Consider the following 13617-nt stretch of genomic DNA (forward strand, 5'->3'; position numbering starts at 1 on the left):
TAAGTGTGCTTTAAGTCTGATAATCCAGTCTGTTTCATTCCTCTCTGTAAAATTCCTAACATCTCCACCTCTCAAACTGGGTATATTGACATATATAACCATAAACTTGAACGGATGTGAGTCATCAGTAGCCAAAATATGTTTAGAGAGTGCATTAATACCAGACTTGATAGGTATCTGATACAGATGCTCTCTCACTCTGTCTTTAAGTCTCCTGTCAGTTTTACCAAAATAGACACCTTTTCAAGCATTGGTCTCACATGGTATCCTGGGAAATTACGGGGATATTTCTGTTTTCAAAGGGTTTATACATAGGGGATGATTTTCTTTTATTGTAGTAGTTGTTTATATGTAACGTACAATATGGTACTGGAGAGCGATATTTTGGACACCCTAGAGGCACTGGGATACAAGGGCCCGCTACTGGAGGAAGAAGCTTTGCTGAAAGCAGCAGAAAGTGGAGCATCATCTACAGCCTTCACTGAACTTTGTGTGTGGCTAGCTGCACAGCTCAAACAACTGGGCAAGCTGGAAGAGGGCATTGTTTCAACAGCTGGTGCTGATGATGTGGAAGGCTTTCAGTTGGAAGTTAGTGGCTTTCTGAAGGAGCTGGCCTGCCCATATTCATCACTTATTTCAGGAGAAGTTAAAGAGAGACTGAAGACAAAGGAAGATTGTTTGAAACTACTATTATTTTTAAGTACAGAGCTTCAAGCCATGCAAATTGTACAGAGCAAACCATCTCCACCTGTGTCCAATGAAATGCACCAAGAAATTGAAGCAATGTGTAAGACACTGGACCTGCCTAAACCTTCTGCATCCACTATTTCTCAGTCATTCAGCAGTATTGAAAGCAAGATAAAGGAACTGCAGTCAAAAATTCCTAAGGGGTACCTTGGAAATCCATTGTTAAAGTCTACCCTGACTTCAGAACAGTGGGAAAAGTTGAAAAATATTAATGCAGCTCTGTGCCGCGAATATGACTGTCGGCAAAGAATGTTACTGAAAAGATTGGATGTCACGGTGCAGTCATTTGACTGGTCTGAGAGGGCAAAGAGTAAGTAAAGAAGCAGAACAGGAAGAACATAGAGCAAGATAAGCAACATGCTCAGTATTACAATCAGCTGCTATGTCAAATCTATATATTTGTGAGGTAATAGGATGTACAAAAAGATTGGAGTTACAAATATAATTATGACAAGGCCTAGTTCCTAGATATGACATATACAAACGAACATGTATTATTGGGATGACATAAAAGGCTAAATAAATGTTTCTTATTTTTAAATAAGAACTGTGGTTTCTCACCTACAATATCGTTAATGAGGGGGTCAACAGTTAATACATTTCAATTTTTAATTACTATATCTCTAATCCGATGGAAGTCGTGTGTAAAATAATGAAAATTTCTGTAAAGGTGTACTAGTATTATCAGATTGGCTGGTATCACAGTATCTATTATTCCCTTCCTCAGAGAAGTATGGACACACTCTACTAGACCTAACATTCTCTGTGCTCAAGAAACTAGGAAGTATTTCTCTGGCTTTATACTTCCTTGCAAGTAACCTATCATTAAGGTCAGCTAATTCTCTCTTAAAATTGGTCTGTAATGGATTCAATCTCGAGGCTCGAATTGCCTGTCCCTTCACTATATTATTAAAGGTATATCCAGGATGCATACTCTCTTGATGTAATAGTGTGTTTTTATAACATGGCGTCCTGTAAATACCTGTATTTAGTTTACCATTACCAAGGCACTCAATAAAAACATCTAAAAAGGAAATATTGCTGGATGACATAGAAATAGTGAATTTTAAATAATCAGTGAGGGAATTTACTTCTTCAAAAAAGTCATCTAAATCAACCTCACTACCCTTCCAAAGAAAAAAACAAATCATCTACAAATCGCCTGTAAAATATAACAATTTTTTTATAACTAGATAAGGGAAAAAGTTTATCTTTTTCCCATACTGCCATCATGAGGTTGGCGTAGCTATTGGCACAAGAAGTGCCCATAGCTACGCCATCATTCTGAAGAAAAAGCTCATTATCAAAGAGAAAAAATATTATTCTCTATCACTGTTTCTAATAGTAAACAAATAAGGTCAGTCTTGGTATCCAAGAAGTCAGTATAATTTGTTAAATAATTATGAATGCTCTGTATGCCTTTCTGATTGTGAATAATGGTGAAAAGGGATCTGACATCCATAGTTACTAAAAGGTAAGATATGTTGTCTGGTATGTCAACTGTTTCTCTGTATAGGTCGAGTAGAAACTGTTTAGTATCTTTAAGAATTAATGAGTTCAATTCACTACAGGTTTCAGCATCTTCTCTACATACATCGATAAGGGTTCAGTAACCCAACCTCTGCCTGCCACTATAGGTCTCATAGGTGGTTGCATAGGATCTTTATGCATATTAGGTAGCCCTTGGATAGTAGGGGTTAATGGATGCTCAACCAACAGAGAGTTGAACATTTCTGTTGTAATAACCCCATTCTTTGACAAATCAAAGTACTATACACATTGGAAATACGTTTCTGAACATCACTTTCTCTAACAGGTGAATAAAAAGTAGTATTACTCAACATCTCACGCATGGAGCGATTATATTCTTTCGCATCTAGAACCACTACTGGGCCACCTTTATCTGCTGGTCTAATTGAAATGTTCTTATCATTTGTAAGATTAGTTAAAGCTTTTTTCTGTTGGAAGGACAAATTATGTTTCTTAGTATCAATGTATGTATCTTTATAAATAGTATAAATGTCCTCTTCAACAATTTTACAAAATGCGTCCACTAATGGATGTAAGTTAGGGACAAACATACTAGGTTTACGTAATTGTGGGACATAAGTGTTACTAGCTGCATTATCAAACAACAATTTTAGTTGTACATTCCGTGCAAACAATTTAATATCTAAGATAGTATCTTAAAATATTACTATATGTAGTGGGTATGAAAGAAAGCCCTTTGTTCAGGACTTCCAGTTCATACTTATCCAATGGTCTATGTGAGAGATTCCAAACTAGGTTGTTGTTACCTTCTCCCACATCTTCTTTAGAGTGGGTCCCTTCAACTCTCCTATTGGAGCTTTTCGTTTTTGCCTCCCCCTGCTCATAGAATGACTTCTTCCTTGCCTGTGCATGTTGGTAATAGGGAAAGGAGTGGGATGTGAGGCACCACTAGTATAAGTAGTAGTTGTTTTCCTACGAACAACAGGCTCAACAACATTATGGGAAGTGGAGGGCATGGTATAATTCAAATTTGACTCAGTAGTGATTTCAACATTATCCACTCCGCTAACATCACTATCAGAAATAACATGATTGACGTCTGCAAGAATATCTGTGTATACATTCTCTTTCTCTGCATTAACAATAACAGTAGCATTCTCACAGTTGTCATTGCTTGGTACATTCCTACCATTATTAATTTCACCATTAGCATTCATTACAGCATTTTGAGAGACAGGTATACTATTACCATTAGATAGAATACCTATGGAGTTTGGAACAGGTGCAGGTAATGAACCATTGATTTTACCACTGTTACTCGGCATATTGAAATTATTATGATAAGTAATGTTTCTCAGCCAGGTAAAGACCTGGCCATGTGAAAAATCATAAATATCCCTTTGAAGCTTATGCTTCTTTAGTTCTATTAAGTGTCTCTCATATAGAGAAACACTATCCAAAAGACGTTCTATTAAAGGCTCAACAACAGTGTCTGGATAACATATGTACAAGTCAGTTTGTTGCTTCTGAATCAAGTCTATTAAGTTCTTCTCTTCGGGAGTAAAAAACTCATTGAGGAGAGACATGTAGCTAAGGCTCACCTCTATATTGAGTCGTTGCCAATGATATAGCAGTTCGGGATAGGTTTCACTTGTTGTCGGCATCTTTAAAACACGAAGTCCACGTGGTATTATCCTCTTCTTAATACATGCCTCGAAATGAAAGCATATATTTGTCAAAGAGTGGGATTATTACAACAGAAATTTTCAACTCTCTGTTGGTTGAGCATCCATTAACCCCTACTATCCAAGGGCTACCTAAGATACATAAAGATCCTATGCAACCACCTATGAGACCTATAGTGGCAGGCAGAGGTTGGGTTACTGAACCCTTTTCGATGTATGTAGAGAAGATGCTGAAACCTGTAGTGAATTCGAACTCATTAATTCTTAAAGATACTAAACAGTTTTTACTCGACCTATACAGAGAAACAGTTGACATACCAGACAACATATCTTACCTTTTAGTAACTATGGATGTCAGATCCCTTTTCACCATTATTCCCAATCAGCAAGGCATACAGAGTATTCATAATTATTTAACTAATTATACTGACCTCTTGGATACCAAGACTGACCTTATTTGTTTACTATTAGAAACAGTGATAGAGAATAATATTTTTTCTCTTTGATAATGAGCTATTTCTACAGAGGGTTGGCGTAGCTATGGGCACTTCTTGTGCCCATAGCTATGCCAACCTAGTGATGGCAGTATGGGAAAAAGATAAACTTTTTCCCTTATCTAGTTATAAAAATTTGTTATATTTTTACAGGCGATTTGTAGATGATTTGTTTTTTTCTTTGGAAGGCTAGTGAGGTTGATTTAGATGAGTTTTTTGAAGAAGTAAATTCCCTCACTGATTATTTAAAATTCACTATTTCTTTGTCATCCAGCAATATTTCCTTTTTAGATGTTTTTTTTGGGCCCCCTTGGTAATGGTAAACTAAATACAGGCACAGACGTAGCGTAGGCGGTATAATGTCAAATATGTCCGCCGAGCAATTCAGGTACGTTCCAATTCCACGTGCACTACTGGCGTACACCAGATCTGCGCAGCCCTCGGCTTAGGTATTCTAATCACCCCAAACACAGTGCCGCACCATGCAAATGAAGATACATAGCGATACATGAAATGGTGCAGGCGTAGCTTAAGCCCACAGAAATGTAAACCAAAAAACACGGTTTACATTTTTCCAAACAGAACATCGGAGCTATGAAAGCGGACCAGGCTCATGTATTACAAAGTTAACATATGCCAATGGCTAAATATACAGCCAATGGCATAAGAAAAGATGCAGATCAGCTAAAAAACAACATTTAATGTCATGTCCACAGTAACGCAAAGTACAACCTCAGGGCATGTGTGCGCAAACGGGAACACAAAGAAAATATATACAAATGTCATAAAATCGCAATGTAATACAAATCAGGATTTCACCATAATACGCAATGGTAGGCATGGTACACCACAACCAAGCTGCAAGGGTTGCTAAGGGTCTGTGACAGTGTTCGGCGCGGTAACTATGATTTAGTAGTCGATGCCATGCAAATGAGGCAGGGAATACTAAATCGCAAATGTCCCGCCGGATTAAGGATGTACCATACGGCACAGCACTACAACACCGAGGAGTGGCTCAGAGGTATACATGACATCAGCAGTGGAGTGTGCCACCATAGCTGTAAGCACATTGGAGCAATGCAAATCTGGCCTGGCCATTGCTAAGCAAAGCCGCAGGACAGGGGTGGGGAGGTAGGTATAGCATTGTTTAGCTGAGAGTGCATATGGTGCCTGAAAGCGCATGTGTATGGGGATGAAAACATGCCCAAAACTCAGTAAGCGGATGCACGTGCTGCGCACCATAGCACAGACAGGAAGGTCAGGGGAAGAAAATAAGGAAATGCTGCAGTAGGGTAATTGGAGTACAACTGAGCAATTAACACCTATTAACTCACAGTGGGCAATCAACGGCAGCTGACAAGTCTGCTCGCAGAAACCTGCAAAACAGGATAGGGGAGGTGTCGGATTGCAAAGAAAGGAGAACTGTCATAGCAGAGCAAAGCAGACCTGCAGTAGACAGGCAATAGGACACATTACGCAAGATAAGCCAGGTCTAGGAAAGTACAAATGAAAGCAGACTGCTGGATGCATGCCAGAAAATGGTAGGTGAAACGTGAAGAAATGTAAAGGGAAGGGCAGCCAAATGTAATTCAACACCAAAGGCACCACAATAGTAGTTCCTGTTGTAAAACACATAAGATACCCTGTAGCTACGATCGTACATACATACCCTATGACATCATCGGTGTTCATAGCACAATAGTATAAAGTGTGAAAGCACCCCACACACACCTGTGTATTCCCAAACACTGCACCATAGGTGTAAACATACAGGGAACTTTTAAAATGTACATGTTGGGAGCTGCCATAGCTGTGATTCATCACCATGTGTTAGAGACTGACATTGTTGTGGAGGATGATGCTGACAACCACTGCAGGCCCCAGAGGAGGAAAAGTGTGTTCAGACCAAGGATAACCTACCAGGGGCTACATGATCTGGAGATAGTAGAGCATTACAGGGTGGACAGGGACATCTTACAGCAAATAGTTGAGCTGTGCCGGCCATGCCTGAGATCCAGAAACAACAGAGGGGAACCCATCCCAGTGGACACGAAGGTATGTGTAAGCATGCGAATACTAGCCACATGTACCTTTCAAAGGCCAACTGGAGATATAATGAGGATCTCACAGGCATCAGCATCCAGGGTATAACACCAGTTCCTGGATGCCATGTTACCACATGCCAATGAGCATATATAATTCCCGCAAACTCAGGAGGAGTTCGCCAGCAATATGCGTCACTTCCACCATGTGGCACTCTACCCGGAGATACTGGGTGCGATAGACTGCATGCACATACATATCACGTCACCACCCGGTGAGCATGGTAGGTGCTACATAAACCGCATGCCAGGCCATGTGCAATACCCAGGACATTATCATGGATGTGTGTGCTGGCAGCCCTGGAACCTACCATAACTCCCATATCTGGCATGCCTCACAGCTGTATCAGGTATTTGTCAGGGGGGACATCCCACATGGCCACCTTGTGGGGGATGCTGGCTATGCACTGGAGCTGTGGTTGATGACTCCCATCAGAAATGCACACACACCCATGAAAGAACGCCATAATGAGGCACACGCACAAACCAGAATCATCATAGAGCGTGTGTTTGGGATGCTGAAATCACGGTTCCATTGCTTGGACATATATGGTGGAGCCTTGCAGTACTCTCCAGGCACGTGTGCCCACATCTTCATAGTATGTGCCATGCTACATAATATGATCCTGCGGAAACAGCTGCAGCAGGGACAAAATGGTGAAGGCCCTCATAGCCCACCGCAATTGCCAAGGCCATCACAGGCACAGAGGGATTCAGACCACGAACACCCTGTGCCAGCCCCAGTAGGCAGACAGAGGCATGCCCAATATGCCTATGCCTTGGCAAAGAGGGAACGTATAGCACATACTCTAACAGTGTAGGCCCCTATGGACTGACACATCTCTCCACCTGCACACACACAGTAAAATGGATGGCACACACACACACGACCACCTGTAAATTGCAATGTATAGGTGGGCTACTGTGTGAATCCTACATAGGCAGCCCTGAACCATTGTACACACAACAGCTATTGGAACAAGGAATGTCAAAACCTGAACAGTACACGCACCTATCAGCATATGTTGGTACTGTGTGTATAGGTTCCCAGGTACATCGGTAGGTACACGCTCGATTGTCAGAGGCCATACATCAATTGAGGCAAACAGTGTCTGCTGTCGCACAACATCGAGTAACCAACTGTCACTCAGTGGAGCAGAGGCAATTGCGGGATCCCATGTGTGTAATCACTGTTCCCCACACACACTGCATGGATTCCCTGGTGCGTTAATGATGGACTCCACATAATGTAATCATGGATGTCCTGTCAAGGCATGGGGTGTACCCATGACAGGTATCTGTCACCCCAGCATGCTCCACCTATGGTCGTTTGAAGGTGTAGCACATTATAGTGTGTGACTCACTGTGATATACATACCCAATGCTGGAGCACATCCATTACACATCACATGGACATACCATTAATAGGACTCATCCATATGTAAACTAACTGAGTTACCCATGTGATTGCAGTATGGAATAACAGCCATAGTATAGTCCACATACAAAATGCCATAACACATGTACAAATCCCAGATGCCCAAGTGGTAAATGCAGTGACCGTCGTGCATGTTCCCGGTCCCACGTCCTGCAAGGGATGTAACGTAATCCCGGAGGCATGAAGAATGCATGTCAGATGCAGGTCAGCAGATCATGTTTAGCACACGTTAGTGGGAATATGCGTTGCCCAGTGCTGGTAAGCGTCGTTTAAATATGACTATACGGATATGCGTGAAACAGGGCTAAGCTTCTCTGAATATTGGGCAGATCACGGTCAATGATGTCCAGAACAGGTGAAACCAGCATTATTCACCCCTGTACTAATAGTGCCTGCTCTGAAGGGTAAAACGACCACTGCCAGGAGTAGAACACGCAATCATGTACACAATCACCTAACACTATGGTAGCCAAGATGTACCTACGGCAGGTGTGTAATGTGACAGGTTCAAACACAAATGTGCGGAGTCCAGGAATCAGTATACACCAACAAGTACACAATGAAAGGTGCATTCTGCCTGTCACTCTCTCTCTCTGTCAGATATATATATATATATATATATATATATATATATATATATATATATATATAATACAGATAGAAAGGGTGATAGAGAGATATATGTTGATATATACGGATTCACCAATATCTGCAAATATATAGATAGGTCAACGTCATGTACACAACCATGGAGGTACAAATAAATAGGCTACTGCCAAATATGGAATGTGTCACATACCGACACGCATAACCACGAGGCTGAAAGACTGAAAGAACACAGTACCGGAACACTAGAACCGTGAGTAATATTATCACGATATGAAGGGACATTTAGTTACCACTGCCGGTGTTGCGGTCCACGTAGGTACTGTGTTCAACTGTGTTTGTGATTGCCGTAGTATGTGTATGTGTATGTTGAGGGTGCTGTGTGCATTTCTGTGTGACTGTAAAGTGTGTGTGTGTGTCTGCATCATGTGTCTGTTAGTGCTAACTCGGAGGTAGATCATTATGGTAGGTGTGGTTATAGCTAGCCATAGGCATACGGTTACCACCTGTCCCACATTAGGAGGGACTGCCCCTCCCTGGGCAGTTGTGTCCTGACATAAGACATTAAAAAAGGCAAATGTCCGAGATTGTAGGACATAATTATGTCCCATATATTATGTAATAGTTGCATTAAATAGTTATGCCTGTATGTAAGAAACATAAACGATACATGAAATATGATAAGTAGCCAAAGTCCTACAAGAATAAGTATGTATTCAGGATAAAAGTATGTGCTATCCTGTGTACTGACCGTGGGTATGTGTCGGCCTGTAAACACAGATGCGTGTCTCACAAATGTCCCACTATGGCCATTTGAAAAGGTGGCAACCCATGCCAAAGAGGTTCAGTTACCAACACAACTGCAATCAGTGCAAATGTCTGGGACAGAAATACACGGGACAGCTGTCATTTAGTAACATTCCTTTACATATCGATGTATTTCTGGAGGTATGGAAGTATCAACCTCACCTGCATACTATATAGAAACCAATTAACAATGGCTCAATGTATATGCCCATAGCAAAAGTCTACTAACTGATAGGTCTTTAATTACGGAAGGAGCCCACACACATATATGGAATATGTAGAAATGCAAGCCCCACAAACCTGTATATGCTACATACACCCACCTACATCCCCTATGCACAAAACTATAGCAATACAGACTGTAATAACAGCACAAACATCCACTCACTCAATTATATCTGCAGAAGCATTAACATACCTTGTGAGAGACACATTTTTAAAGACTCCATGTGAAATCATAGCCGTTGTATAATGGAACAGACGGCGATGTTACAGGTTTTGTTTGCATTAGTCCCTTATCAGATGGTTGAGATGACAGGTACACTCACATGTAGAACCACATACTCTAGCCATCACACACAATCCACAGGGGACATTAATCCAAAATATCCATGTCTCTACACATAGCAGTTGCAATTACACACAACAAAACACATACAGGCTGTCTCCCCAAAGGTAGGGCAAATGGGCAACACCCAAGTGGAGAATTCAATTATACCCCACTGTTGCCGCGTAATTGTTGAATGGAGTAGCTGCACAGCTGATGTGCATGTAATAATTTACTCAGGAACACCAATTGGCAGCAGGAAACCACATGTTACATGTATCGACGTATATAAGGATGACTTGCCAGACATTCAAACCATATGCTCATACCGTAAAACTGTTTAAACAGTGTAAGAGAGATAGTTATGAAAGTTAGGAACGCTAACAAGGTATGTAGAACACTCGGTATGTTAGTGTATGTATAGCCTGTTTTGTATTTAATTAAAGGTGTCCGCAATGCATAAAGTGGGAAAAGATATTATGTAGTGATGTCTTGCTGAGCATAGTAACGCTTGTAGAAATTGTGTGTCCTGCAGTGGGCCACAAGGTAAACATCACAGACACCAAAAGGGATGCTACATGAGGGCTTTAAACAGAACAATTCCATACCACTCGCTGTCAGTGGTAGGGTATGTCCAAGAAGTACATGCCATAGCAGGGAATAGTATATGTTGATATACTATCACAGTAGGCATGTGTATGGGCTTATAACGACAATGAAATGCCTAAGGTGGTCCTGCTGTGCAAGTATGCTTTGCATTATGGGATAATATGTAAAATATGTGTAATGTACAGTATTGTAGGTAGATATGTCATATATTCTACACAGCGTAACAGTCATATCATGCATACCAAAGGTATCGTCTATTGACATGTACAATATACAATAACAGGATACATATGGCTTGCAGTCATGGGACACTGTAACAGCATGATAGCTAACAGAAATGGAAGAGCTACTCAATTAACCATGCACAAAGGACATGTAATAGCTTCACAGGTTCATAGTGTGGTACTATGCTGTCTGGCAAGTCTATGTGTAAGCCCAACTATAGTGTTTACACCAACGGCACCTCTCTAAGGTAGTGTCCTGTCTGTGAACAGCAGAGCCATGTGTTACCTGCACCTCTGCACAGTATAGCCACTGCAGTGATTCCTGGCTTACATGTGTGTCTCCATCCACCAAGTGAGGTATCACATGAACAGTGCTACTGAGTGTCCCTGCGTGATGTACATAGGAATCATGTTCCAAAGCATGGTGAGTGTCTGGTTTGGGAATGTAACCCTCAAGCACATCCCACTCATCGTTGCATGTGTGCACATATCCATGAGCATGTTGCTCTCAGTGGCTTTTGCTTATGTCGCTTATGTGGAGTATATCCATGAATATTGTTGTGGACATGGGCCCTGTATGTTCAGCAGAGGTCACCCCTGAGTATGCAGTATGCAAATGTGTACAGTCGTGGTGTCCGTAGTTCTGCCGCATACGTCAACCTTCAGAGCTCAATAATCTTCAAGGCGTGTTAATGTTGTGGTATGTAAAGCCATAGCTGTTCTGTAAGGTACACCCTAAATGGAGTGTTGTACCCTTGAATGTGTGCATACGTCAGGAGTTCAGTGGTACAATGGGTGTCTATGTTCCAGCTACAAACCCAGTACAGATAAGGGTGGCCACGTAGAAGGATATCCACGCCACATTGGCAATATGGTTATCAAAGGAGTGGGTGCTACATACATGTGTACTATGATCACGTACAATGTGACATATATGTAGGGGACTATCACCTGTGTGATAGTGGGTGATTGGTGTAATGCAAAGGGGATGTTCATGCACTTTGTGTCATGCAGCTTGAGGCCATGATATTGATATCAGGTATCCGTCACAGTGACACCCTTATGGAGGGAGTCAGTATTAGCTGGTGGATCAATCATGGTGCTTTGTATGCAGTTGTCTGGAAAGCTAGTCAGGGAAAGTCCCTCTGTGCTAGCCTGTACCTCAGGGAAGCATATACTGAACATGAGGGGCCCTATGACTGAGGACTGTGGTACGCCAAGTGTAACTAAAATACAGTAGGTACTACGGTATGCTACCCTCATTGTGTGGGTCCTGTCCGTGAGCCACTTTGCATAACATCCTGAGACATAGGGGTTGATGTGCAGGTGGATGTGTATGTTGTAAATACCAGAATGGAAAACGGTGCTGAAAGCCAATGAGAGGACAATGTAGGCTGTGTGGACCCCCTTACTGTCATCAACTGCCCTGGTATCTGTATCAAGGGCGTCCACCAGGTGTAGGAGCCATGCTCTGGCCCTAACAAGTCCAACCTGGGTGGCATCAAAGGACTGGAGCCCACCAATGTCTCTGTGAATGAGTTCCATGATGATGTGCCCCATAGTCTTGCAGAACAGTCCAGTCAGGGGTATAGGTTAATAGTCCCTCTGGTTCATTGTGAAGTCACCTGTGTGGAGTGTTATAACTGTTGCTGTGTGCCATTCAGGGGCCAGAATGTCTGATACAAGGCTATTACTGAATCTGGTGGCCAAGTGGGGAGACATGTCGTTCAAAGGTTTGTGTAAATCATAGCCTGGGATGTTGGACGGTCACATGGAGTCAGTGTTCCAGACCTTAGAGAGTGCAGGTTAGTACTGTGTAGTTATGACTGCAGGGACACCACAATGTTCCTGCATGGATTGTGGCCCTGTAGGGAGTGAGATGGTGCAATGTTAGCATTGAACCCATCCGCCAGGATGTTGCCAACATCACTCGGTTCTGTAATGTTCCTGAGTAACTGTCGTATGTCAGAGCAGATGTGGGCATTGCCATTGACTACTGACATACCTCCATAATGCCTTGTGGTGCACCCTGGAATGTGTTGCAGTAATGTTTACGTAGCTAGGTTCGGAGTATGTGATGAGGGATCCCATAGCCCTACTGCGGCTGACCAGTGAGCTACCCCACCCATGGGATTGTACTCCACTTTGCAACAGCCTCCACCTTTTGTTGTACATTATGTCCATGGAACTGGACCCCCAGAGTGGTGTCTGTTATCTGGTGGGTACCATCATGGCTCTGTTTGGAATAGCATGATCCATGCAGTTGTGTAAGTGCTAACGAAGTGCACTGGGGTATGTTTCAGCATTTGTATGTGCATTGTCCATCTGCACGGGTGTCATGACGTTTACTACTGCTGTCATAAGATGTCTGTAGTAGGCATTGTAGTAATCTTGTACTGTGTATGCCATGAAGGGTGTGGTGCCGGGATGTGGATAACAAGGGTGATTAGCATATGTTCAGTATCCATCAACGAGGGGATAACCCCAGGTGTGGAACACCAGTCATATGTTGGTAGTGTCCATGTCTAGGATATTGTTGGTCTTGGAGGTGGTGTGTATGGGCTGATCCAGCCGAGTGGAGGTTATGAATCCCGGACAACGTTGGCCTAATGTGTCTGTATAGTTAAGTGTGGGATAGTGTCAGTCTCACATCAGCAGTACCTGTCTGAACCCTACTGTCCCGGTTCCACCAATAAGTGCCACACTACCCATAAATGAAATCCAATTTATTAAGACAACAGGACAAACATTTAAAAAAAAACAAAAAATATGTAAACGTGTCTTAGTTAAGCGCTTTCACCCATCACAATTGGGCTTCCTCAGAACTAAGACGCCGGCCATTGAAAACAGTTTTTAAAAAGACTAAT

General features: G+C 42.1%; 1 protein-coding gene across 1 annotated transcript in view; it reads left to right on the forward strand.

Annotated features, from left to right (window-relative positions):
* Positions 1-326: 326 nt before the first annotated feature.
* Positions 327-13617, forward strand: part of LOC122794169 (protein FAM98B-like) — a 524785-nt gene continuing 511494 nt past the window's right edge. Inside the window, exon 1 of the mRNA XM_044062372.1 lies at positions 327-1061. Within this exon, the coding sequence (XP_043918307.1) occupies positions 364-1061 (698 nt within the window). The 5' untranslated portion in view covers positions 327-363. The remainder of the gene's footprint in view (positions 1062-13617) is intronic.

Source organism: Protopterus annectens, chromosome 2.part1, assembly GCF_019279795.1.
Source record: "Protopterus annectens isolate FY-2018-M chromosome 2.part1, PAN1.0, whole genome shotgun sequence".
Taxonomy (NCBI): Eukaryota; Metazoa; Chordata; order Ceratodontiformes; family Protopteridae; genus Protopterus; species Protopterus annectens.